The sequence below is a fragment of the Drosophila elegans genome, unplaced genomic scaffold (assembly GCF_018152505.1).
Source record: "Drosophila elegans isolate 14027-0461.03 unplaced genomic scaffold, ASM1815250v1 contig_814, whole genome shotgun sequence".
NCBI classification, from domain to species: Eukaryota; Metazoa; Arthropoda; class Insecta; order Diptera; family Drosophilidae; genus Drosophila; species Drosophila elegans.
The window spans coordinates 3,910,119-3,937,067 of NW_024546167.1; the positions used below are offsets into that span (position 1 = coordinate 3,910,119).

General features: G+C 40.1%; 5 protein-coding genes and 1 pseudogene across 6 annotated transcripts; 3 read left to right on the plus strand and 3 right to left on the minus strand.

Annotated features, from left to right (window-relative positions):
* Positions 1-3,713: 3,713 nt before the first annotated feature.
* LOC108134526 (SET domain-containing protein SmydA-8) lies at positions 3,714-8,819 on the plus strand. Of its 2 annotated transcripts, none has more exons than XM_017254870.2 (4): positions 3,714-4,144; positions 6,509-6,838; positions 7,765-7,991; positions 8,056-8,819. In XM_017254870.2, exons 1-4 carry the CDS (start codon positions 3,789-3,791, stop codon positions 8,652-8,654), a joined length of 1,512 nt encoding a protein of 503 aa, XP_017110359.1. In that variant the 5' UTR covers positions 3,714-3,788; the 3' UTR covers positions 8,655-8,819. The 2 variants fall into 2 exon arrangements, with proteins under 2 accessions (XP_017110359.1, XP_017110358.1); XM_017254869.2 differs by lacking the exon at positions 3,714-4,144 and adding an exon at positions 5,452-5,845.
* Positions 8,655-11,678, minus strand: LOC108134527 (palmitoyltransferase ZDHHC3). Its single transcript, XM_017254871.2, has 3 exons — positions 11,199-11,678; positions 10,688-11,131; positions 8,655-9,639 (listed from the first exon to the last, which is right to left on the minus strand). The coding sequence occupies exons 1-3, from the start codon at positions 11,312-11,314 to the stop codon at positions 9,369-9,371; spliced, it is 831 nt and encodes a 276-aa protein (XP_017110360.1). The 5' UTR covers positions 11,315-11,678; the 3' UTR covers positions 8,655-9,368.
* Positions 11,679-12,005: 327 nt separating this feature from the next.
* On the minus strand, positions 12,006-13,326 carry LOC108134473 (aurora kinase B). Its single transcript, XM_017254786.2, has 3 exons — positions 13,054-13,326; positions 12,284-13,001; positions 12,006-12,222 (listed from the first exon to the last, which is right to left on the minus strand). Exons 1-3 carry the CDS (start codon positions 13,185-13,187, stop codon positions 12,085-12,087), a joined length of 990 nt encoding a protein of 329 aa, XP_017110275.1. The 5' UTR covers positions 13,188-13,326; the 3' UTR covers positions 12,006-12,084.
* Positions 13,327-13,931: 605 nt separating this feature from the next.
* LOC108134528 (signal transducing adapter molecule 1) lies at positions 13,932-18,179 on the plus strand. Its single transcript, XM_017254872.2, has 4 exons — positions 13,932-14,282; positions 14,740-15,017; positions 15,080-16,298; positions 16,376-18,179. Exons 1-4 carry the CDS (start codon positions 14,240-14,242, stop codon positions 16,909-16,911), a joined length of 2,076 nt encoding a protein of 691 aa, XP_017110361.1. The 5' UTR covers positions 13,932-14,239; the 3' UTR covers positions 16,912-18,179.
* A 109-nt stretch (positions 18,180-18,288) lies between these two features.
* LOC108150741 lies at positions 18,289-18,774 on the minus strand (annotated as a pseudogene).
* Positions 18,775-24,870: 6,096 nt separating this feature from the next.
* On the plus strand, positions 24,871-25,487 carry LOC108134485. Its single transcript, XM_017254804.1, has one exon. It carries the CDS (start codon positions 24,951-24,953, stop codon positions 25,368-25,370), a length of 420 nt encoding a protein of 139 aa, XP_017110293.1. The 5' UTR covers positions 24,871-24,950; the 3' UTR covers positions 25,371-25,487.
* The last annotated feature ends 1,462 nt before the right edge of the window (positions 25,488-26,949 follow it).

The following is a 26,949-nucleotide window of genomic DNA, read 5'->3' on the forward strand; positions in this document are numbered from 1 at the left end:
TGAATTTGCGATAAAATCCGCAAAGGCCTAAAAATGATTTTATTTGTTTCGGAGAGTTTGGAATTTTAAAATCTTGAATAGCTTGAATCTTATTTGGATTTGCTTTGATTCCTTCAGTTGTAATTATATGTCCTAAAAATTCAGTTTCTCGTTTCATAAACTTACATTTATCTAATTGCAGTTTAAGATTTGATCTGCGAAGACGTTCGAATACTTTTTTTAAGAGATTGGATATGCTCTTGCAATGAGGTTGAAAATATGACAATATCGTCCAAATACACAAGACAATGGGTACCTATTATGTCGTATAAAATATTGTTCATGCAACGCTGAAATGTCGCTGGGGCATTTTTTAGACCAAATGGCATCCTAGTATACTCATAGTGACCTTTCTTGGTGGAAAATGCAGTTTTTTGTATAGATCCTGGGTCCATTTCAATTTGATGGAATCCTTTAGCTAGGTCTAATGTTGTAAAGTATTGACATTTACCTAATTTATCTAAAATTTCATCCATGTTTGGAATAGGAAATTTGTCATTTATGGTTATTTCATTGAGTCCTCTGTAATCAATGGCCATACGAAATTTGGGAATGCCCGATGCATCCTTTTTCTTTGGTACCATTACAATAGGACTACAATAAGGAGATTTTGATTTTCTGATAATACCTTGATTTATCATTTCCTCAATTTGTTTCTCTACTTCTGTGTCATAAATGTACGGATAACTATATGGTTTCCTATAAATCGGTTCTTCATGTTTTGTTTTTATTATGTGTTTGATTTCGTTCGTGAAAGTCAAATTGTCACCTTCGCGATACTGAATATCAAAATACTTGGACATTAAATAATGAAGTTCAGTTTTTTCTTCATTATTTAAGTGATCGTCTCTTAAATAATTATTTGTTAAGTCTGTTTGCATGGCATAAATATATTCGTCATCGTTTGTTATACTTGAAAAAGTTTGATTCCGTTCCTCTGTTATATTTATCATTGGGAATTCGTAATTATTTAGAATAATAGTATTTCTCATGAAATCAATTTTGGCTGAGGTTTCTTTTAGAATTTTTCTTCCTATGAGAATATCATAATGATTTGAAAAGTTTTTTAAAAAAAATGTTTGCTTGGATGAAAATAATTTTGGGATGCTAAATTCGATATATTTTTCTAAAGTTACAGATTCTCCTATCGTTTGGACTTTTGTCGAAATATTTTTAGTTGGATATTTCAAAAAGTTTTCGTTTATCAAATTTATGCTTGAGCCTGTATCAATAAGACAGAGGCATAGTTTGTTATCAATTTTAATTTTTATTGCGGTGGTGTTTCTTCCGAGGCTATTGTCTGAAAATTTTCACTTGTGTCCATTGGCTCAGTTCTACGTTGTTGACCTGAGTCTGAGGTTCGGGCACGTTTTTGGGGAATATTAGTACTTTGAGTTGTCTGGGCATTTTGTACTTGATTATTTTGAAAAGATCTAGGATAATATTGATTGCCAGAAGAATTATTATTATAACTGCTATTATTACCCCAGTTCCTATTTGAGTCGAACTTGTTCTGTCTCTGTTGATTGTTGTTATATCGATTTTGGTAGTTATTATTTTGGATTTTTTCTCTTTGAATATTATCTGACTGATTATTTGGGTTAAAGTTTCTTGCTGATCTAAAGTATTGATATTCGTCGTCATCATTAGAGTTTTGGGATGTATACGAGCGGGTATTTAAAGGTTTATCTACAAACAATCCTACAGCTTGGGCAGCTTGTTTTAATTTGAGAGGAGTTGATATGTCAAATTTGCTCAACGTAATGTATGTTTGAACTGGCAATTTTTCACGAATCACTTCAGCTAATGTATCATTCAAAGTTCTTGAAACTAAAACCGTGTTTGATGGATTGTTATCTAAGCTGAGTTTACAACATATTCTACTTGTTTGTTCTTCTAATTCTTCGACAAATCTACGTAAATTATTTTTATATTTAGTCTCACGTAATTCCATAATCATCCGATGTGGAGGTGTTGCGCTGTTGTATTCGCTGATAAGTAAAGTCCTTAATTCCTTCCAGTCCTGTGGTATATTTCTCATCAACAATGTTCGGGCTCGTCCTATTAGAAGGTTTCGGATGGCTGCTTGTATAATTTGATGTTGGGCTTCTGATGTTGTAGGATAATGGTACACTAGTTCATCAACTTCCTTTATGAAGAGAGCCAAGTAGAGTGGGTCTCCATTAAATTTGTTTATCTGCTTAAGTTGCAGAAGAAAATGGTTCATGGCCACGTCTGTAAGAATTTGTGTTGCTTTTGCGGCTGTGGCTGCGGCTGCTGTTGATGTTGATGGCATTTCCATTTTTACAGTTTATTAAAAATTTTTTTTTTTTTTTTTAAATTTTGTTTACACGAAATATATCAATTATTAGATTTATTATCGCTGAATTTAGACATTAGAAATCCTCATTCGTGATTTGACTAATGTTGTTGTTTTATTTTCACAATATTTAAGTAAGTTCGTTTTGCGGATACAAATAAATTTATTTTCACGAAGTGATTTTTGAAGTCCTTTTTAGGTAGTCACTCGCGAGGATATTACTTGTATCCTACCGGCTGCGCCAATTAGATTTTTCACTGTGCGATATATTAAAAAAAAGCGATTTTTATTTTAATATACAGTGGAGTTTTATTGGTAATGTCTTAATAGTTAGATTCCCAAAATTGAACTGTCTTTACAATTGCATTATTCTTATAACTATGGCTTTTATCGGTGACAGCGACGCTAGCAGCGAAAGTGGACTTCGATCAGAAGATTTGGATTGGTCGAATTAGTGGCCTGATGGGTGGGTTGTCAGGCTGCATCTTTTGTTTATTAAATTTGGATTGGTCAAAGCTTTTATGCTGATGAATGGGTTCTCATGCTGGACCCTTTGTTTAAAAGTTTATGTCTGCTGTCGTCGGTAAAGGCGTGTGAAATGTTTATAATAAGGGGACTGTTGATAACAGGCGTGGGAAATGTTTATGTCTAACGGGAAATGTTTATGTCTGATTAATTTGAATAACTCCTATAGTAGGCTCTGAAATGTTATGTTTGACAAATGAATTAATGGGTATCTCGGGATATACAGGCTGGGTGTTATGTTTGACAAATGAAGTAATGGGTATCTCGGGATATACAGGTTGGGTGTTAGGCTTGATGTCTGGAGTATTTGGTAATACGTCACTTACATAATCAATTTTAATCTATTTTAGCTAAAAATGGTTATGGTGCAAACATATTTAATCCCATTTATTAAGCCTTAAAATAACACTTATTAATTAGATACAAATAAATTTGTATATTAAAATATAAAAAATAAATGATTATGGAAAACAGATAAATTATCGGAATAACACTCACTAAGATAGATAAATAAATCACTTTATTGCTAATTTAATTTTAAAAATTTAGCAATCCCATTGTTTTTTCCCTTTTATTTTTCACCATTTAATCGAATTTCGGTTTAGTTTAGCTAGTGATGAGTGTGAAAATGATCTATGTATGTATCTTGTGTCTCGTTTATAGTTGATTAAGCAATAGTTTTTAACTGATTTTGAATAAGAGTAAGGGCGTAGGAAAATCTTTTCAATAGATAAGATAAAAGTAAACACTTTTATTTAATAAGAATGATTTCTAACTAAAGTCAAGTGCTTTTGATACATTTTATTTATAGAAATCGCTTGCACTCTTGCAGGGCAGCCACTGCCACTCAACCGCATCAAATGGGCTCGATTCTGGGCGAGAGCATTTCTCGTGCGGCGACAGCATGTTGAAGGCCCGTCTGGAGGAGGACGGCGTCCTGGGCCGCTGTTTGGCCACCGCGTCCTCCGTGGAGCGGGGTGAGTTGGTCCTGGAGGAGCTGCCCTTTGCCCGAGGGCCGAAACGCGACAGCGGAATCGTCTGCCTCGGATGCTACCAATTTCTGCAGTTCGGAGAGGACGGCGAATCGCTGGACCGCTGCGAACTCTGCGACTGGCCGCTGTGCGGATCGTGTGCGGACGAGGGTGACGCCACCGATCACGGCGGAGAGTGCCAGGTCTTCTCCGCCGCACGTGTCACTTTCGCCGGGAATGTGAGCGATGACGGCGTCTGCCCGCAACTAGATTGCATAACACCATTGAGGTTAGTGCGGCGGGACTCCAGCGGGGGGATGCGGGTGCTGCGGGTGCTGCGGGAACCGGGGAAACTGGGGAGCCTGTCAGAATATTAGTTTTGGCAGCCGCGGCCCATTTCTCTGATTTCTCGGAGAAAGCATACGAGCCGGCATATAACGAAAACTCATTCCAACGACGTCAAAGTAGGCGGTTGATCAACAACGAAGTGTAGATTACAGTGGACCAAATATTTGGAATGTGTCTTTATTTATTTATAATTCTTGGTTAAATAGTTCCAATCAAAACTCAATGCTACTTAACCCTTTAATAACATTTGTATGTGTTTGTATTTCAAATTGTTTTTTTTTTAAATAGGTACATGTCGAATAATTAGCATTCTTATTTTTAGGTATTTAATAACTGAGTAAATTCAACATTAGAATAAGTAATTTAATTTTTGAAAATTTAAAAATGAAAAATATACAAATCACACATGTTTAATTTTTTTACTTCAAAAACGTTTGACCGTGCCCTTTCGTAGTTTTGAAATTAAATGTAAAGCAATACAAATATTTTGATTTCGAAATAAATGTTTTCGGCACTGATTAAGCCCCGTGGGCTGTTTAGTTTTTAAAAAAGTTATTTTCCTATTGCAGGAAAATCTATAATTTTCTATCGGATGAACCAATTTGATATGTTTATAATTCCAGTACCTTGTTCTTAGTTCATTTAAAGTATGTTTATGTTTTGAAAAACAATGTTACATTTAAACATTTTATATTTTTAGTTTAATATGACGTTAAAAGCATAGGAATTATGAAAATATTTTTTTTGTAAATGTTGATATATATACTATTATGTCCTACTATTATCCATGCTAGTATGCTTGTTTTTATATGGTCGTAGTGGTTTCATGGCAAACATAAAACGTAAACACTGTGAGGTATAATTTGTATTAGTGTACTCTTTTAGTCCACCGCATATTTTAATATACATACACTTTGGTACATAGTAAATAAATAAAGAACAAGCAAGTAAGATATGAGTATTAGGGTGGACCAACAAAACTAAAAACTAGAAGGTGCCTGGCTTTCCAATTATTTGTTATTGACTATTTATAAAGAATATAAGAGAAATTTCTTATAAATAAATGTTGGAAATGAGTGCTACTGAAAAGCAATTCATTGAGAATAGTTTGTTCAAAGTCACCCAACTTTTCGCTGCAACCACTGTGCCCCACAAATATGATGCTTTATGTTTGAGAGGCAAAGCTAGGCAAAAGTGGATATATACTGAGATGATGCCATATCTCTGAGGTTTGCCCATGATCTGTGTTCGGTGGGCCGAAGTCAGTCAGTGAAATGACATCGCGGGCAACGCTGTCGGTGAATCGGACGGCGATTCAATGGAGTCCGGTCTGCGGACGCTATCTGGTGGCCAAGGGAGCCACTCTGGGCCACGACCTGCTGATCGAGGAGCTGCCCTTCGCCGTGGGACCCAAGTGCAATGGACCAGTGGTGTGCCTGGGATGCTATGAGCTCGATCCCGATCCGGAGGAGGAGCTCTGCGGCGAATGCGGCTGGCCGCTTTGTGCGGAGTGCTCCCCTAACGAGGATAACCACCACTTTCAGCTGGAGTGTCGACTGCTGCGGGATGCACGGGCTCGGTTCTTCCCGCTGCCCCGTGGGAGCAGCCATTGTCCCCAGCTGGACTGCATCATGCCGCTCAGGTCAGAAGCCCAGCGAGAGGAACGAAAATAGACCCAGGCATTAAACAAACTGATCCGGCCACCAGTCGCATTTTTCGGGGGTGTCATAGTAATCTCTCAACATTCTCAGTTCGGTTGTGATTTAAATCTTACATGAAATTCCCCTATTGATAGAAAGATTTTATTTATTTCTAAAAGCGTGTAAATTGTTATTTTGGTATCTTTATATTTTACTTATCATTATATCAATTTTTAAGTTTTAATTTATTGCATATATGAAATCTTTGATGAACGTTTTCGAATTTATTATATATATAAAATATATTATATTTTGTTATTTGTGCGTCGATTAAGAGTTGCTTTCCTGTTAAAGGTTAAACTATTTATTTTTTATGAGATATTTATTTATTTATTATTTTTTCCAAATGGTTTTTCATTTTCCCTATATTAAAAATTACTTGATAAAAAGATTTTGGGTCTTTTAAAAGTACTCAAATTGTTATTTTGATATCTTTCCATATTATAATCATATAATTTCAGCTTATAATATCTAATATATATGGGATTTTTCTTAAAATTGTTATAATTCAAATTATATATTAAATTTGTAAATTGATTTGTGTTTAATTTATATATATTTATATAGTTCTCTTTTTGCTAACAATATGTGATTTTAAATTCCAGAGTTCTGCTGGCCAAGGAGGCGAATCCCGGGCGATGGGACAGTGAGGTGGCCCCGATGGAGCATCACGAGGAGGAGCGGAAGAAGGACTCGGATGTGTGGCATGCGGATCGGGTCAACATTGCCCAGTACTTGCGGGGTCCCTGCAAACTGGCCTCCCGTTTCAGCGAGGAGCTGATCATGCAGGTGGTGGGTGTGCTGGAGGTGAACGCCTTCGAGGCCAGGAGCCCCAAGGGCTATCCCCTGAGGTGTCTCTTCCCCTACACCGGAATCCTGGCCCACAGCTGCGTGCCAAACACATGCAGGAGCATCTATCCCAGCGAGGGCTACAAGTAAGTGGACAAAGAGCCAAGATAGATATATTATTTTCGATACTTCAAAGAAGACTTGCCTCAAATACAAATCTCATTTTACTCATTTTCAATACTCAACAGCAAAGATTAAAAACTAACTTAAACTAGCAATTGGTCGCAATAACTTCAAGTCAATCTATATATTTAATTTTATTTCAGTTTATTTTATTTAATACGTTGCTTTAATTTAATTACCTTGTAAATAAAATGCAAAGGTATTCAGTTTTAGTGTATTCATAAGTAACTGATATCAAAATCAACCCTATGCAATTTTTGTGCATTGCTTTAATACTTTGTTTTATGATTCAATAAAAAGAATATTTACTCGACTCTTTGTATATTTTTTTGAGCTATGACAATGCCAAACATATTTTAATTTCTTTAAGTATTTTTTTTTATCCTATGAATTATGAAATCCCTTCCTCCATTTGCTTTGAGTTATATTCCACTGTTCTTCTATCAATGTGAATCAAATTTCTAATCTTGCATTTTAATTCATACAAATAAGCTAAATCATTTTTAAGTTTCTTGAATTATTTTCATAAGAAAACAAATACCTTTCTCTATAAATAATTTTAAACATTATTGTTTTTCCGTATATTTGAAAGTCATATCTAGGGACTTTAGAAAAAAAGAAATATTTTATTTATAATTATAAATCAATTTAAATGATGAAATCAATAATATTATTATTTAACTTCAATTTGAATATAAAAATTAAAATTTTAATAAATATTTTTGATTTTTATCATTTAAATTTAATATGTTTTTTTGAATTTGCTGTAAAAAGAACGTTTTTTTAGGCTTAAAACTATTATTTGGGGTTCCGCTTATATCAAATATCCATATTATTTAAATCGAGCATTCTACTAGTTGTGTTTTTTTTCTCATTTTCTGTCCCGTAGAATCCGCCTGCGTGCCATGGTGGACTTGGAGGAGGGCCAGCCTCTGCATCACAGCTACACGTACACCCTGGATGGCACTGCCCAGAGGCAGAGGCACCTGAAGCAGGGCAAGTTCTTCGACTGCAAGTGCGATCGCTGCCTGGATCCCACCGAACTGGGCACACACTTTTCCAGCCTGAAGTGTGGTCAGTGCGCAGAGGGAAACCAAGTGCCCAGGCAGCCAACGGGTAAAGTCGAATATTCCACAAGTAAATGCATCGTACCTTATCAAGTCCAATCTTCAACCAACAGATCCAGACAGCAGTTGGAACTGCGGCAGCTGTGGATCCGTCACCAGCAGCTCGGAGGGACAAACGATGCTGCAATCGCTGCAAACCGAGGTGAATGCTGTGCAAGCCCTGGCGATGGGGGCCAAGCGATTGGAGGAAGTGGAACGACTGCTGCGCAAGTACAAATCCCTGATCCATCCGATGCACTTCATCGCCACGGGGCTGCGCCAGCTGCTCATCGAGATGTACGGACGGGTGCCGGGCTACGAAATGGTCCAGCTGCCGGATCACCAGCTGGAGCGCAAGGCGGAGCTGTGCCGCCAGGTGTTGCGAGTGCTGAATACCTTCGAGCCGGGACTGAGTCGAACGCGGGCGATGAATCTCTACGAGCTGCATGTGCCGCTGGTGCTCCTGGCCAAGAGTGGCTTCATAGCCGGCCGTCTGAAGGGCGGAGAACTGCGGGGCCGGCTCGTCGATGCCATCGATCTGCTGAAGGAGTGCGTGGAGATCCTGGAGTTCGAGGACAAGAGCTCGCAGGAGGGAGTGCTCTGTGTGGTGGCCAAGCAGGCGCTCGAACAGCTCAGTTTGAGCGTGGAGGGTCTGGGAAACGAACTCGATTGATTACTTATGCATATCGGATAGCTTTATTGGGAACACGAACTGCGGATGATGGTGTTACATTCAAAGTGCTTGTTAGTGCTGGTCGATGGTCGTAAATGTCAAAAGAACAATAAACTACAACTAAAAGGTGATTAAAATTAATACGAATACTTTTGCTGCACAGTATTTTATGTGTTGTGTGGGTTTTTTCTCTTATTTTTTGGTATATGCGTCTATCTTGGGGTAAATATCGCGTAAATGCTTTTATAAGGACTTATACCCTAGCTCGGTACATAGCTATTTAGTATTGTATACAATTGAGATTTGTTCGCGTCTCAAATCAGAATGTGCTGCTTAATTGGATACTGGTAAAAAATATCCCGGATGGCCGAAGATTTCATTGGTGTTCATTCATATATCGGTGTACAAATGATCTAAGCATGCATTTCTAAAGTTCCTTATAAAATATCCTGCTTCATTTGAGTACGCTCCTCCGCTTCCTTTATATTTATAATTTCAAACGATTATAAACTAAAGTATAAATTAAGTTGGAATCTGCATATAATACACAATACGAAATACGAATCAATGTGACTACTGCCTGTGGGTGGGGCTGGGGGTGGACTAAAGGCGGATTAAAACAAATCACACAATAATTAAAAACTAAAAACACTCTCGGGCCGCCTTGGCCGCACAATAAACACAAGGGCAAAATATAAAGAATATGTCCGGGTCCTAGACCTCGTGGCTCAGCAGAGGCGTATCGTGGTAGCGCGACGAGTGGTTCAGACTGGTGCAGGGCAGCAGCCAGAGCCCCGGATGTCCGCGTCCGAAGACGTCCGCCAGGAGCTGGTACTTGCGCCGATTGGGCCGGTAGGTGCCCTTCTGCTGTATCGCCTCCACGGCCGTCTCGTCGTACAGAATCGCATGCAGCTGGTCCACCATGATGGCCGTCACAAACAGGCCGAACAGCGCCGACACCAGCAACAGGATAACCGAGTGAATCCTGAAAGGGAAATGGGATAACAGGTGTTTAACATCGTACTATTGAAGAAAATGTACTAAAATGCCTTGAGCTCCTTTAAAAAGTTCTTATCCTTCAAGGGTTTTTCCCAATTATAATTCCAACCCCAAGAGCTCAATTAAAATAACATTTTGTATTGGAGGTATGAGTGGGAAGGCATAAATTAGTCGCCTAGTAAGGCCACAATTACCTGGCATTTAAATTGGCACCACGTCAGCGTATTGTCAATTGTATCAATATTATACTAACAGTGTATAATACTATAGAGCACATTTAAATTTAAATTTTTATCAGATTCAGTATATTTTTAATGGGAATTTACTTACTAAGTTTATTGAATACGTTATAGAATTTATATGTCAAAATTTCTGCTCTTTGATCGTTATTTCGAAATGAAACTAAAGCTTTATAGTCCAATTTTTAAATGAAAAGCGCAATCGCAAAGAACACAATACTTTACTATAAAATCTGCCTCATACTCTAAAAACCAATCTAAAGTAAACGAATTTCTTCAAACTTTCTGGAAACTTATTTAAAATTAATATAATATGTCAAACTTTTGCTTTCTTTATAATCCGAAATGAACCCTTCACTTAAATTGTAATATTTTATACTGTTAATATTTTAGTCAAATTAAGATGCCTAAATTATTAGTTTGAACTTCTTTGACGTCATTTTGACGAGCGCAATAAATATAAATCTGTACTTGTGTTAGGATATTTAATAATAAATTAAATAACAAATTGCTCTGTGAATTCAATAGTGTTATAATAATATTGTTCATAATCAATTTATACTAAAGATCAAAATTGCTATTGTAAATGAATCTTTTAAGTAATACTCTTAATGATGTTAGCTTCAAAAGTAATGACTCAAGAAAGATATTGGTGAGTCAATGTTTTAAGTAAGCCAACAAAGAATTCCTAACCAGCTTTCAACCAAATAGTTTGCATGCGGATCAGTGCACCCCAAATAAGGCCGCAGGTTTTCCTATTGTTAATGCAATGCACCTGCTCCCCCGTGGACTTACATTCGCAACTGGGTTTCGATCACGTTCTGGTTGCACTCCTCGCAGGGCCACACCCACGAGCCGACAATGAGGGCGATGGAGTAGAGCGAGAGCAGGGCCACGTAGATGAGGAACTGCAGGAAGTACTTCTGGTTGCGCTCGCCCACACAGTTGTTGATCCAGGGACAGTGGTGGTCCATGCGACGGATGCACCGCTTGCAGATGCGACAGTGATGGGCCCGCGGCGGCCTGTACGTTTCGCAGCGGGTGCACACGGTCCACTCGCTGCTGTGGCCATTTCCGGGCGGCGGATTGTTCTTGCTGGTGGTGTGCAGGTCAGAGAAATCCAGGCGGTTGACGGGCAGGGGCACGGTGCCCGGATCGGAGAACACGGCCTTCGAATGGGACATGCCCAGCAGGAAGACGACGGTGTTGAAGAGCACCACGTGGAAGGACATCCAGAGGCTACAAAATAGAGCATCTCAAATCGTTGGATCACCTTCTTTTCGGGGTTAACAATAAGATTACTCACCTGCCCGGCATCGTGGTCAGTATAATCCAGCGGATGACCACATAGTCCGCGTACAGAACTGCTCCGTAGGTGACCACCAGGCAGGCAACACCACACGGATCCCGGATGAAGACCATTGCTCCGCTGCCTTGTATTGCACTGTTTGGAATGGAGCGGGGTGCTATTGCCTCTGCCCCTTTCTTTTCGATTTTAATTCAATTAGAAACCGAAGGGGCTGATGTCCGTAGCCCCCTCCCACTGCAAAATCGGAGGGCGAAAAATAACAATTGTTGCTGTATTCCCTCGGCTCGTCTGGCGGCCCGCGGACCACTTCTGGGCGGAATCTGGGGCTCCTGGGGGCGGTTGCGTCGGCTGCCGCACTTTGCCCACTCACTGGTGGACGCACAATTTACAAATCGAGCGTTTCATCGACTTTTTAGGGTTTATTTTACGCTTGAAATTGTCATTTATTTATTTAGTGTGACCGTTCGCAGGAAGCGCGAAAATGTTTCACTGCCCACTAAATGAAATCCCTATCGCCCATGAGCGTAGCACTATAGATTAAAAAGGGGGTTAAACTATAGCTGCATATTGAAGCCAGAATAAAACATCTAAATTAGATTGTCCCTAACTATAATCGCTTAATTTAAGGTTTGGCAAAAAAATGTATTTATTATACTTGTTTAGATTTTTATTTAATATCTATTGAACATTTATTGTAAATAGAAGCTAATACTAAACTTCTTTTGAGAATTGTAGAAAATTTCAAGGCAATTTTATTAGAATTACTTCCTAAAAAAAATTGTACCCAACTGCAAACAAAACATATTTTAATCTCTTAAACCGTTTATTAAACATAATAGTAAAATTGTTAAAATGTCGTTAAAAAATGCAAGCTCAGAAGCAATCAATTCTTGGCCGTGTTCTCCTTGCCACGTTCAACTTTCTTGAGCTGCATCTCCCTTAAGGCCATTCCCTCCTTGACCCACGAGTGCGTCATCACATCCACCAAGGTGATTCGGCCATTGCTCTGCTTGCGGAGAAGCTGCAATGGTTTAAATAATATAAATAAACGGATAATGCGTCAAGGACTCCCATTATCTTACCCCGCCAATAAGCTCCTTGCAGCCCTTGGACAAATACGATGGATAGGAGATCTCCATGCGCCTGATCTTGCTGTAAGTGCTCTCCGTACTGTTCGACTCGAAGGGCGGACAGCCGACGACGAACTCATAGCACAGGATGCCCAGGCACCACTGGTCCACGGAGTCATCGTATGAGTTGCCGTCCACCATCTCCGGCGGCAGGTAGTCCAATGTGCCGCACAGTGTCCTCCGCTTGTTGTTGGGCGTGTGCGCTGACCAACCAAAGTCGGCCAGCTTCAGATCGTCGGTGCTGGTCAGCAGGATGTTCTCCGGCTTCAGATCCCGATGGATGACGTTGTTCAGATGGCAGTAGTTAAGGGCATTTGCCACCTGGTAGGTGTATTTGGCAGCCCGCGGTTCGTCGAACCGGTGATTGGGTGCTCCGCGCAGGTGCTTGAACAGTTCGCCCTCGGAGGCGATCTCCAGGGCCAAGTAGATGCGGGATTCATCGTGGAACCAGGTGAGCAGACGCAAGATGTGCGGATGTTTCAGCCGCGACTGGATCTCGATCTCGCGAAGGACCTGCCGCTGCACACAGCCCTTGCGGAGCTCCTCCTTGAACATGACCTTCATGGCCACCAAGTAATGCGAGTGGCGTTCCCGGGCCAGATAAACACGTCCGAATTTTCCGCGTCCCAAGTGGGCGCCCATATCGAAGTCGCGGGCACTCCAATCGTACCTAATTAAACCAATTTGAGTAAGGGACTTTCTATTTTAGCAGCTTTACTCACGGTTGGCCGTAGGCGCTGTGGGACATCATCTGGAGGCACATATTCTTGATCGGCTCCTGGTGCTCCTCGGGCACCTTAGCCAGCAGGTGTGGCAGGTGGGTGCGGTTGGCGTGCTTTGTGCGGGAGAGCGTCATGGCGCTGGGTTATCAACTCAAATGCAATGAAATCTAATAAAATCCTGTTTTTGTACTTTATTTCCCTTTGGCGTCCCTTCTATTTGCGCGTTTTTTTCGAATGCTCAGATTAGAGTGACCGCATGCTACAAACGACTTATTCTGTGAATTTTCACCAGAACAGTGGCTTGTTCCCGAAACGGTAAAGTCACTGTATTTTTGTTACCGTACAAATACAGCTTTGTAAAACTGTTAAATGGTAAAATTGATATATTTCGTAATCCTATTTGTATATGACTACTGTGATGTTCGTTTAAAAACAGCCATAATAATTTTATTTGCTGTATAAAAATCAGACACCATGAAAATAAACAAGCCCCCCCATTTGGAGTAGATATTAAAATGTGAGTATACCGGTTACTGGCTTGAATATATTTCAGTTTTATATACTTTATGTTTAATTTATTAAATCACGTCCATTTAACTTCAAAAAAACAATTTTTTATTAATGTGTGTAGCGACACACTGAATTATTTAAAAGTTGTGTAGTAAAATAAATATATATATACAGCCATTTATTACATGCCACTATAATAAAAAGATTATTTTTCATAAAATGTATTCCATTCGAAATAATGTTTGTGCTTTAGTCATATAGTCATATATAGTCACATATATTTGTAAGTCACGAATACCTCTAGCCAAGGTATCGATACTTTTATGCAACCAAATCGCTCGGCGTTTTGCGTCTTCTTGGAGCTGGTCACACTCGCCATTAGTCACTTTTTTACACAATAAACCTAAATTAAGCGAATTTGTAAGCGCTTTTTGGCAGCTTTAAACTAAGTCGAATAGATTTAACAGCCCGCAAGCCATTGAGAAAAGGCGCAGAAGGGTTCCGCCGGCGAAAGCAACGCAAAAGTCGTACTTAAGCCACCGTGACGCACCGAAAATCGATTGCCCAGGGAAAACAATAAGGGAAACCAGACAAAGATTGGACTGATTTGGTTTGTGTTGACCCCGGGGCATCGCACATTGTTGGCAGATAGCTGAGCGATCGTTTGGTCATCAAAATGGGAATCTTTGGGCAGTCGTCGCCATTCGACGCCGACGTGGGTGAGTCTGTCGACAAGCGGGAGGTTGGGCTGATTGGAGGAGACGCAATTCCAATTGGACTGCACCACCGACCGCTGCATTTCATAGTTTTCCATATTTATCTGTTTTCAACCCCTTCACATCACCCCTTTTGGGCATAGAGAACGCAATCCCAATTAGCCAGACAACAAAGAAAGTCATGTGAGATGCTGTGCGCAGCTCTGCGTCGTTCGTTGAACTTCTTATTGGAGTTTTCGGCTGGCAGTCGCTGACCTTGAGTGACGTAGCACAAATCCACCCTCTTCCCTTCAGCCACCCACCCTTTTAATGCAATTTAGCGCGTTGCCAAGTTGTATTGATTTTATTTTATTATTGCAATCAATTTTTAAACTGCCTTATCTGTATTTGGGCATGAGTCAGAACAGGATTTCTGGTCTACTGATAAGCTAATGTGGTTCCTTTGTTTCTAACACAATAGAAAAGGCCACCAGCGAGACCAACACCAACGACAACTGGTCGCTGATCCTGGATGTCTGCGACAAGGTGACCACGAATCCTCGCCAGGCCAAGGATTGCCTCAAGGCGGTGATGCGTCGCATGGGCCACACCGATCCCCATGTGGTAATGCAGGCGATCACACTGCTGGACGCTTTGTCCAACAACTGCGGAAAACCGCTCCACTTGGAGGTGGCTTCGCGGGACTTTGAGACCGAGTTCCGGCGACTGCTGGCCAAGGCGCAGCCCAAGGTTTCGTTGGTAAGTATCCGGTAGCTATCCCCATTTCCTCCGTTTCCTAAAGCCTCTTCTATGGTCCGCAGAAAATGCGACAAGTGCTAAAGAACTGGGCTGATAACGACTACAAGAACGATCGCGAACTGGACTTGATACCCGCCCTCTACGCCCAGTTGCGCCAAGAGGGCTACGACTTCAAGAATCTGGGCGATAAGGCCACCAAGACGGTGGCCGAGAAGGCCGCCGCCCTGCCCAAGGATCCGAATGTGGTCAGCAGCCAGCAGGAGGAGGACGACATCGCCAAGGCCATTGAACTGTCGCTGAAGGAGAACAAGGGCAGCAGTCCCAAGACCGGGAGTGGAGCAAGTGCCGGCACCGCCAGTGCCTATCCCTCGTTGTATCCCTCTTTTGGCGGCGCCACCACCTCTAGTGCCATCAGCAGCGAGGCGAATGCCACTTCGGCTCCGGAGCCGAGAAAGGTTCGCGCCCTGTACGATTTCGAGGCGGCGGAGGAGAACGAACTGACTTTCTTCTCAGGCGAGATCATCCATGTGCTGGACGACAGCGATCCCAATTGGTGGAAGGGCTACAACCAGCGCGGCGAGGGTCTCTTCCCCTCGAACTTCGTCACTGCCGATCTGTCCGTCGATCCCGAACGCCTGGACATCAATCAGCAGCACAAGACGGCCGCCGCCGCCGCCGCCGGGCAAAGGGAGTTGGACTCTGCTGCGGCGTTGCAGCAAAAGACTGAAGCGGCAGCCGCCGCCGCCGCTGCCCAGCCGGTGGAGATCGACGAGTCAAAGATCGACCGGCTGCTGCATCTGCTGCACGAGGCCAATCCTGAGGATCCCTCGCAGGACAGCGACGAGATGCTGCAGCTGGAGCAGGAAGTCCATCAAATGGGCCCGCTGATCGATGCCGAGCTGGAGCGTGTGGACCGCAAACACGCCCAGTTGACGCAGCTGTCCAGCGACCTTGTGGACGCCATCAATCTTTACCATACCCTGATGCGCGACGATCGGGTTGCGGCTGGACAGTTTGCCGCCGCTGCAGGTGGCTTTATGCCTGGACTGGCTGGCTTTCCGGGTGCCGCTCTCTACGGATCTCCAGGTTATCCCGCAGCCGGTGGTTTTCCTCCGGCTCAAAACTATCCGCATGGCATGCACTCGCTGCCATATGGCCCTGGCCCCGTATCAAATCCTCCCACTGGAGCTCCATCGCAGGCTCCTGGTGGTGGCTATCTCGGACAACCGCAGGGGCCGGTGCCACTGCCGTATCAGAATGGACATGCTGCACAGATGAATTGTGAGTAGAGAGAATAAATGAAGCTGTACCATTTTTAATTACCGAATAAAAATGAACTTTTCCAATTCCTATTTCAGCGCTGCCACCGCATCTAACACAGCCCGCTGTTGCTGCACCCGTGCCCCAGCCCATCTACACTGCTCAGCCCATTCCTGTGACCAACCAGCATCCCCAGCAGCCACCACAGCATCCCCAGAACAACTACCACATTGACCAGCAGTCACAGTACGCCCAAGTTCCGCCCGCAGTCCCACAAATCCAACAGCCACAGCCGCAGCAGCAGCAGCCGTCAGCTCCCCACGCCTACATGTCGCCACAGCATCAGCAGCCACCGCCTCCACAGGGATACCAGCCTGGCCCAAATCTGTATGCCCCGAACGGATCGCCAGCCGTCAACCCACAGAGCTTCATGTCACCGCAGCAGCATCAACAACAGCAGACGCAACATCAGCAGCAGCAGCAGCAGCTCCCACATCTCGATCAGTTTAGTCAGCTGCACCAGCAGATGGCCGCCATGTCCATGGCTGGAGGGCCACCAGTTGGGGCGCCCGGCTATCACATGCAGAACGATGCTGTCAAGAACAACATTCCTATCTACCAGCAGCAGCGGTAAGACCGCTGCCATAAATTAGAGCCCTTCACCCGGTTTGCTTTAGTTTTGCCCCCAAAATTTCGGATAGCTCTTCGGCGAAAGAAAGTTTTCAAATCTCTAAGTCTATTCTGTGAGGGCCGTGGAAAGCAATTGGCAGTGAACCAAAAATTTCGTTTAACCTTAAAAAGAATGAGAGAAGCCAAATTATTTTAAAAATTGTGTCCCCTCACATATTTTGTTTTTTAATTTTTGATAACATCTTATTTTGGCCAATATGTTTTGCAGCCAATCAATATGTTTTATGGAAGAAAGATAAACGAGTCGGAAATGATATATATATACCATATAAATATTCTATATTCAACACCATGTATAACTTTGTATTTAGTGCAGGAGAGATAACTATTATGTATTATGTTTATTGTACGGATTATGATATGATAAAAATAACGAAACGAATCACATTCATTAAAATCATTTAAATATATACTAAGGAAACTATGTCTTCATTAATTCCAATTTAAAAGATTGAGACATCGAGTTATGATGTAGCAATCCTTATAATTTTTTTAGGCTGAGCAATAGCAATATTTGCTGTTGTTGATGGAACTCCGATTGACATAGGATTTGAAATGACTTTTTTTTTCATATAAAAGCTTTGCAAATATATTTGAAAAGCCATTCAAATTTTATTTTTGTATAAAAAAGATATGCAATATTTAGTTCCTTACAATTGAGTATAATTTTTGAAAAGACTTGACATAAGATTAAGTGTTTGATAAAAACATTTACTATTATTATTTGGCAATGCAATCGAGTTTTTTTAAGTCAACCCAAGCGGTAAATAGAATATAAGAACGGAGCAGGTATGCAAATTTATAATTTAGTGGAAATCAATCGAAACAATTGATTGAATATAGTAAGCTTGTGTGTATTGCTATCAGATTTTTAATTCGATGCTGTGTTTTTTGCAGGTTTATATCCAACGTGGTTAGCTTCAATCAACAGCGCTTATTCTGCTCATGCGGAAACAAACATCCTTTCGTGTCTGTGCACTTTTCGGATGGGATTCCAATATATTTCGAGCAATCTTTGCCACATGCCAATGTCTCGCATGCCAGCAAACATGCAACAATCCAACAAATTCCCATCCGGCGTTCAATGGCACAGATATCCTATGAAATAGACTGTCAAAAAGGCGAGACTGTCTGAGCCTGGTAAATAGAAAATGTCAATAAATGCGGAATGTCACAGCAGAAATAAAACAAGGCAAATAACGGACGAACGAACAGGTTATGCAAATATTTGTTGATTTCTACGGGCTGCTAGTTGTCGACTGCCAGACTGCCTAACTGCGAAAAATGTCAGCAAATGAATGGATATATATTTTTTAAATTAATTGATTTTGCTGGCCTTGCACACCCTTTTTCGATGGGTGGTGCTTGTTGTACTGTTAAGGGATCACCTGCACCTTGTTTCGTCCTTTGCCTTTGGGCCCTGCAATTGTGTGTTGTTGTTCGGTGCCTTTGTGCAGCAGCTTCCGTTCGTCGTCAACTTTGGTGGCGTTTTGCTCAGTTTCGTACTCGTTCTCGTTCTCGTTCTTGTTCTGGATTTGATTATTCCGCCGGGTGATTTGCATTTCGTGCCGTGCTCCGCTGCATCCTTCAAGTCGGATGGCATTAATCAGAAACAACTGGCTCAAGGACGACTGCAAACCCATCATCCGGATCTGTCTGCTCCTGCCACCGCGGAGGATGTTGGCCTGCTTTTTCCCCCATCGCTCGGCAATAAAATCAAATGATGCGGGCATCGTAAAGCTTCGCGCCTTTCGCGTTTTCTATGTCGTAAAAGTCTACACGTTACCGTTGCCATTATTACGTTATGTATCGTATTGCCATTGTTGTCCCCGGCTGCAAATCCCTGGTACCATTTACCAGTGGTAGAATTCACCATTTGCCAGCGACCGCGAACCATGTGGCCCAAACCCTGGCTTTCTGGCCGGCGGATTGTGGCTTTTAAAGCGGCATAAATGATTCCCCGTTTCCAGCCTCAAAATGTTTTCCCGCCATGTGGAAAAGCGGTTGAAAATGTAATAAAAAAAAATTATTTGAAAAACCGGGCAGAAATGGGGTGACGAACAAAATATATTTATGGCTATTTGCTTTTGATATTTATTCAATGGTCTATTGTTTGCCGATAAGCTGTGAATAGTTTTTGGTTTGTTTAGTTTTTTTTTGCGACGTTGTTTAGTCAACAGTTAGTTAGTATCTGGAAAATGCGGTTTGTTTAACCGAAAAAAATATGAAAGATGGTCGTCAAGCTAACATCTAAATTTGTAAACTACTAAATATTATTTAAATCTTCAGTTTCACAAAAAAAAAAGTAGCCACTACATTTTAAATCATCAATTTTGCCAATGGTTTGGGTGGCTGGATATGTACTTTAAACGTCTTGTAATGTGACATAGCAAACTATTATAGTTCTCCGCATTTTGTTGACATTTGAAAAATTGTTTGGAATATACGGAAATAACCACCAAATAAATTTTCTTAGCATATGTATGTGACTGGGCAAGACTATTTATTATTCGCACATTTTTCACAGGATCACGATGCATTCCATCTTAGTTCTTTTCAACGACTCGATTTTCTTTAAATTGTTTTTGGATGTATGGTTTCAAATTACACAGTCGTGAGCTGGCAAAGTTTTACAAATATGGTTGAGAAAAATACACACATAAAATAAAATTCAGCTTGATTGTATTCGTTACTCATTTAATTTGCATTAAGTTTTCCCTATTTACTTCTTTTCCTATATTTGTTTTTACTAACAAAATACATTTATTTTTGCGATAAAAGGGTTGATTTTTTGCTCTCTTAAATTTAATGCAGCCCAGACAAGTTGGGATGTGTAAACAAAATCCACAAAAACAATTTTTCCCAGAAGGAAAAAGAAAAGCGCAAGCAAAAATGCCTAAATGAAGGCGTGTATAAATTTGCATACTCTTTGTTCTGTTTTTCCCTGTCTTGTTTTATTTTCTTAGGTTCTTTTCATTGGGCACAACACACATTCCATGTGCTTACCTTACCTCGCCTCTCCAGTTCATATGCATTAATTAACGATTCAATCCAACTTCCATTTCCAAGGCAGCTCTCTTGATTCGTGCGAACACACAAACTTCAGCGAACGGTTTGCACTGCATTTGGATAAGTTGTACTTGAGCACACTACATATATCCAGTAGTGGGCCAGTGATGGCATGAGTACCACTTTCTTCAAGGTAAAGTACACTTGTCCACAAAATCTTCATATTCAAAAGTACAAGCTTAAAGCAAGATGTAAGAAAAAAATTTGTTAAAAACTTAAATTAAAGCGTTTAAAAAAAAAAAAAAACATTTAACCTATTTTGTAGTATCCCGATATGTCCCGATTTGGACAATTGTTATTTGCGAACAATTGTCAACTTGTACCACTTCTGAAATATACAAATATTTTTATTGTAAATATCAAGTAGCAGATTCTTCGTCGGAAAACTTAAAATTTAACTGCATCCTAGTTTTTTAGTGTTTTTCAAAATTTGAAAATGTATCACTTTTGATATATTAATGCAGGTAAAATAAATTCTATAGCTCCTCATAACCTCCTCTATAACTTCTTACTATCCCTCAATGGTTTTTTTTAGATGAATATTTTTGACATAAATCCTGTTGAAATTTGTTATTTTAGTGATGGCACAAATGTTATACATTTTTGGTAGTAAGTAAATAAAAAAAAATCTACATAAATGAAGTTTATCTAAGATATTAATGTGATTCCATGAGTAGTAAAAATCTTTATTAAGATCTTTATTATCAATAAATGCTAAATTGATACCTCTCACTCACTTACATTTATTTTAAGCCCTACACAAATACATATTCATTTCTTTTGGTGTACAGAAAGCAAGTACCCAATGGACAACACTAGCATTGGGTGGTAAAGTGAGTAGTGTTATTTCTAAATCGCAAACACACACACACAAGCCACACACTCGCTCACGCAGCTGCATATTGACTTCCGTTGAAGTTGAGCGCGTGATTGAGCCAATGAGTGATTGGAGAGCTGTGAATGATTGAAGGCCTTTGTCTGAGTGTAATTTAATTAAACAAATCAAAGTTGGGCGCCCAATGGCAGGCGGTCCCTGTGCCATCCGAGTGTTTTTCTGTTAATTGAAAATGCGTTCAACGAACGCAAACAAATATGCCGACAGCTGGGAAGGGGAAATGGGGTTGGACTGAGGGTTTTTCCCGGCCTTAAATAATTAACGGGGAAAATCGCACACTGCAGGCACAGCCGCCATTTAGGCTGTATATTGTTTTACTTTTTTGTGGAATTTGTGTTTTGTAATTGTGTTTGCTATATCGCGTTCTATTTGTGTTTAATTATGTGCGCCATCACCTCGACAACATGTTATAAATATAAAATCAAATACTTCTGCATGAGGTGTATTTTCTTGCTTCCCGTCGACGCCCAAAATTAAATATGTGGGCACTTAAAAATGTACTCATTTGTTGAGTTAGCACTTAGCTTTATTATAATTGGCAAATGGTTTTTGTTTCCTAACAAATACCTAAATGAGCATTGAAAATTAGCAATTAATTTATCTTAACTGCTGAACAAATGGTGGATATTTATATTTGAAGCCAACATAATTTATTTTCAAGGGCCAAGAGACCATCAAAAAAATATTAGCTATTGTCTAAAATGAATTATAAATAAACGCAACACTCTAAAGTTCGCATTAATTAATAAAAAATTTCGTGTTAGGCAACACGTTTGTATACTTTTAGAAACTATTGTTGCATTTTTTTTTAAATAATAATTTATGAATAATTTAGTTTAATTTTGAATTTCTCTTTTTCATATTGAACTTTTTTAATTTACCCAAACTTATAGAAATAATCAACGTCTTTAATTTAAATTGTCCTTGTTGTTCACCTTATATTTAAAATATATTTTTCTCTCTTGTGGCTCTCATATTCTTCTACATATTTTTAAAATACAGGTTTTTGAGTAGTTTATCCGGATATTTGTTTACTCCAAGCTAAAATAGCGTTTAAGTGGCATTCTTAGCAGCATCGTTCGCCCCAAACTTTAAAACAACTCCTTCTTTAAAAGCCGCTTATATTTGTGGAAAAACTTTGGGCATTGCTTGCCACCATCCTGCTATCCTGTCGCCGCCTAACACATTTACCGAACACAATAACTTGGCTTTGATGCATCCATATCCAGCCACTTGCAGCTGCCGTTGACACATTTTCCGCACACTCACACACACACGCCAGTCATTAGGAAAGTGATGAAACAAAAGAATTTGTCCAAGCCGCTGTATTGAAAACTTATTCGCCAGCAGCGCTTGAGCTGCAATTAACAGCAAGGCAAGATGCAAGAGCAATAGCAGCGGCAACTGCGAAAGCAACCCAGTTTGATGTACGAGTAGATGGCGACAAAGTGGATTTAATGCCGAAAGGGTCCAAGGCAAGTAAGTTTTATGCAAATTGCATGTAGCATACAGACCAGTGGACGGGGCGCAAAAAAGATAAATTACTTTTAAAGTGCGCAGAGTCAGGAATGGTCTAGCCTCCTTTCTCAGTTCTCAGCTCTCAGTTCTCAGCTCTCAGTTGCCGTCTCAACATTCCGGTAGTACTTCTTCATCGGGCCGAAATGCAAATGGGGTTTCCCATTTCCCTGCGTTTTCCCATTTCCCATTTCCCTGTCGCCCTGCTGATGATGACTTTCTGATTTGCTTTGGCGAAACAAGTTTCCCATGTGCAAGTTTTTAGATAGTTTTGCCCTTTGGGCTTTTCGGTTTGGCAGCTTCTATATTATTTGTTAATTGATATGTCGCAAAAAGTTTGGGCCTGGTGGAGTGGAGTGTGGGAGTCCATTTGTTATAAAACTTTGTAATGCCAAAATCATTGCAAAGCTTTTAAAAATGGCCTGGCCTTCTTTCGGTCAAAGTTAGTTGAGCTTTATGGAATTCGATCGGTATATTTTGAAATTCGTTTTATCTAAGCCACTTTATTGTTCACCTAAAATAATTTTACATATGGCCCAGGCTGGAATAATCAAATTGGGTACATCCTTTGTCCACAAGGTTCTGGTTAAACTCGAACCCGGCTTTTCCGATGACTTCAGTTAAAACGAGAAAGTGGCAAAAATGCTGGAAACACAGGTGCACCTGAACGAAGTTCGGTTTGTTTAACTATTTTCTATTCATTTATGCATTTTGCTAATAAAAATTTCATTTTTGCTTAACTAAGTGAAACGAAAAGGTTAAAAGCAGGCAAAGAAACTCGGGAAAACTCAGGGAAACTCCGCTCTGCGAACAATGCAGGCTGTTATCTTGGTCGACTGCTGTTTGGTCAAGCCTTTCCGCAAGTACAGTGGTCACTGGTCATTATAAGATACTTGGGGAAACGGAGGGTTCTTTGGCGGTACTTGGTTTTCAGTTATGATAAAACGAACTGACTCAACGACAATAACTTCTTTTCGTTTTCCCATCACCCACAATATTATTTGGCCAAGAGTCCTTGCACTGTACATCCGCTTTTGTGCTCGTTGTCTTGCTGCCTAGATAACATTTCCGTCATTCCCTTTTTGTTGCTCCTTTTTGGTTCCTGTTTGTTTGCAAACATTTTTTAAATTGTTTGCTGTAATTTGTTTCCGGACCCAAGCAACAAAAAATAGGCAAATGGCCCTAGCGCCAGTACAGTGGGCCATGGCCACGCCCACTTCTCGCTGGCCAAAAAGTTCTAGTAGCAGTCACTGTGTATGTTTTATGATTAAAAAATTATAATTTCAATGTTTGTTTGCCGCACGTTTGCTCCTTTTTTATGTATTTTTGTTTTGCTGTGTGGCGGCGACAGCTGTGAATCCCCTTTTTCCCCAACATTTAATCGGAAATGCCCCGCGCTACCTCCACTATTACTAACCGAAATTCAGCAGCCCCAATCAACCTATGCACGTTCCCATGACTTTTATTAGTTTGACTTTTTCGGCGAGGATTTATGGTGGATTTTGTATATATCTATGCAAATGTTTTACAGCTGCGTCGCCCAAATGCGTTATTTCAGTCGGGTATGCAAATATTTTTGTTTGCTTGGCTTGCAGCGGCTCAATTATTAACAATTACACAGTTTTTAAATATCAACATTTAAATGTTCCAGCTAGGTTGTTAGTATATCAACTAAATTTCATTTTGGCAAATAAATTAAGTATTTACTCTAGTAGCATTGTGTAAATAATATATTAATTATAGAGTTTATTTAGCTTTTCTTGCAAAATACGTAATTAGTAAAATTGTAAGTTTTCTATTTGCCCTCTAATGTTTTCTATATAAATAATATTTATTACTATTTATAAATATTCAGAAATTAAAATTAACCTGTCCAACCAAAGGTGGTTAGTATATCAAACAAATTGCATTTCAGTGGTAAATTTGTTATTTACTTTAATTTTATAAAAATAAATAACATATCAAAATCAAATAAGTAAATTGGTTAGTCTTATATTTGCTTTTAAATGTATATATTTATACGGGAATATTAAGCATCTTATTTCTCTCAAATATTTGCGGCAAACAATGACGTTATTTCTATTTTAATTTCTCTGCAAACTACAAAAAATAGTCAAGTAAAAAATAAAAAGTTTGCCGCCTTAATTGCCACGTGCTGCAGTCGAAAGCAATGGAAACTCACGTAGCAAGCTGACTCAAAGTTAATTAAAAGAATAACAACGAAATTCATAATTTGCCATGCAAATAGTATAAGTGGTAGGAAAATATAAAATTCAATTAGGTTCGTAATTTGACAAAACTTATGATTTGATAAGTTTCTGAAGCATTTATTTCGTGCGCTCTCAGTTGCAATCAACGGAAAAAGCTTTGAACTGTCATTTGAAGAACTGGGCACATATCACGTAGAATTGTTTGAATGTTTGAACGGGTTTTAGTCGAAAATCAAATAAGCTTGAGCAAAGACGCGAATTTATTGAATACATTTCAACCATATATTTCTAAAAATGAGCCACCTGAATCTTAAACTTTTACTCCTAGTTAGCTGTTGTGTCCATCGCTTCCAACTTCAAGCCGCCCCCTTTTCTGATCCCGAGCAATTGGAGAACGAGGTTTTGTTTGCTGGCTTTGGGGACAATTTGGACTGGAGTCGGGTCAACTGGCACTTGGTGATCCCCTGGCTGATGGAGCGCCAGCAGCTGCGTTTCTGCGTCTCACTGGCCAGATTCGATGAGCGATTGGTGCCCGGAACAGCCTGCCAGGCCATTCTGGCCAACGGGCCGCTCATGGACAACTGCGACATTGGAAACATCGAGGACCTGACCATGACCATGCGCTACGCCTTCGGCGAAATCCTGCTCGATACCATGCGAAAATGTCGCCCAGGCCTGGAGCTCTTTGGAGTTCGCTGCAGGCGGCGAGCGTAACGAAGAGAAAGCTTGTAGCAAGGTAATATTTGTATCCGAAAACTGAAATTTACCTCATTGCCGATTCATCATAACAATTTAAGCAGCTAATAAGGCTTAGAAGCTAAGCTAATTAAGCATTTAATTTAAAATATATATATAATGCACATTAATTTAATTATTTTAATATTAAATCATGCAATTTAATATGCATTGTATTAAGTTTTATGATTAAGTATTTGTATTAAAAATCTAATATAAATTTTTAAATTTAATAGTCATGTATTATTTTTTACTATTTCTTCTTTTTATTAGTGTATATTTAACAAACATTGTCATTTAAATATATCCTGGCCCAAATTATCACATTGGATTGTCACTGAAATGTTAGTTTTTAATGGAAAAGTTGATTAATTTTTGTGATATTTTTGCTCGCTGCCGGATCTACTAATTGTTCCCATTTCGTCTCCTAAGTGCATTGCTAATTCACTTTATTGAGCAATTTTTCATCGCCTGCCCCCCCTCCCTGACCAATCCAATGTCATTTCAATATGTCAATAAAAATCAGAAAGGAACACTCCACTCCGCCACCCCCCTGCACACGGAATAAAAAAAAACTGGGTGAAGGACTGACTGAGTCCGAGTGGCGAGTCCTTGCCGAGTGCAGTGCCTCCATGACAAATGACGATTATAATTTGTAAAAGCGCCCATCTTGTTATCCCCTCAAATCCTCCCTTCCCTCCGATATGTTCGACTTGTGGCCTAGATGCTGCTGTCCGTTGCTGTTTTGCCCATTTCTATTTCTGCTCTCGGCTCGGATTCAGTTTAGTTCATTGCAATTGTTGTTGCAATTAGCAGTAGCGACTGGGGAAACAGGGGTAATCTAAGCACAACTGATGGTTTCAATGTGCAACATTGCACAGCGCAAATGACTGGCGCAGGGAGGTGGACAAAGCCGTATTGTTGCTTCTGGCAATTACCGGGCTACGTTTAAGAGTTCAGCTTCCATTGAGAGTTTTCCAATTTCAATCGAAGCGGAGCTATCTTTTCCATCGGCTCCATCGGACCTCGATCTATTTGCGAAACACCTTCGAACAGAGCAAAAGGGTTGCACACTCCCCCAAGCGGAGCTGTCACCAAAAGTAAAGCTTTCCAAATCAGTTTCCCAACTGAAAATGATGGAATTTTTGCATTGACAATACTGCAATCCAGGCAGTTATTATGCACAGTAATTAATATTTTTTGACTATATATAGATGGCATGAATTCGAAAAACTATCTTGGATTTTCAATAAAAAATATATCACTGATAAGTATACATAAAGTCGACATAAAATGTTATGAGCAATTTATTAAATTATTTAAAAATATAAATTATTTAAGGTTACTCGTTATTTCCTATACCTAAGCAAGCTCTTGTACCTTTTTTAAATTAGATTTTTAGTCTTTTGTTAACTTAAGCGTATTCCTTTATATAAATCACTTGTTTTTTTTAATAAACTATGTACGAGCAACGTCGTGCTAATACATGTGCTTAGAAATTCAACCAGGCATTTTAAATTAAACGCAATAAAGTTCCACTCGCGTTGGCAACAAGCGC

Coding starts and splice junctions, on each gene's coding strand:
- LOC108134473 (XM_017254786.2), bottom strand. CDS start 13,187: ATGACGCTCTCCCGCACAAAGCACGCCAACCGCACCCACCTGCCACAC. Junction 13,002..13,053: donor CACAGCGCCTACGGCCAACC/GTGAGTAAAGCT, acceptor TGGTTTAATTAG/GTACGATTGGAGTGCCCGCG. Junction 12,223..12,283: donor GCAAGGAGCTTATTGGCGGG/GTAAGATAATGG, acceptor AAACCATTGCAG/CTTCTCCGCAAGCAGAGCAA.
- LOC108134526 (XM_017254869.2), top strand. CDS start 5,478: ATGACATCGCGGGCAACGCTGTCGGTGAATCGGACGGCGATTCAATGG. Junction 5,846..6,508: donor GACTGCATCATGCCGCTCAG/GTCAGAAGCCCA, acceptor TTTAAATTCCAG/AGTTCTGCTGGCCAAGGAGG. Junction 6,839..7,764: donor TATCCCAGCGAGGGCTACAA/GTAAGTGGACAA, acceptor TCTGTCCCGTAG/AATCCGCCTGCGTGCCATGG.
- LOC108134485 (XM_017254804.1), top strand. CDS start 24,951: ATGAGCCACCTGAATCTTAAACTTTTACTCCTAGTTAGCTGTTGTGTC.
- LOC108134527 (XM_017254871.2), bottom strand. CDS start 11,314: ATGGTCTTCATCCGGGATCCGTGTGGTGTTGCCTGCCTGGTGGTCACC. Junction 11,132..11,198: donor CTGACCACGATGCCGGGCAG/GTGAGTAATCTT, acceptor TCTATTTTGTAG/CCTCTGGATGTCCTTCCACG. Junction 9,640..10,687: donor ATCGAAACCCAGTTGCGAAT/GTAAGTCCACGG, acceptor TTTCCCTTTCAG/GATTCACTCGGTTATCCTGT.
- LOC108134528 (XM_017254872.2), top strand. CDS start 14,240: ATGGGAATCTTTGGGCAGTCGTCGCCATTCGACGCCGACGTGG. Junction 14,283..14,739: donor GCCATTCGACGCCGACGTGG/GTGAGTCTGTCG, acceptor CTAACACAATAG/AAAAGGCCACCAGCGAGACC. Junction 15,018..15,079: donor CGCAGCCCAAGGTTTCGTTG/GTAAGTATCCGG, acceptor TATGGTCCGCAG/AAAATGCGACAAGTGCTAAA.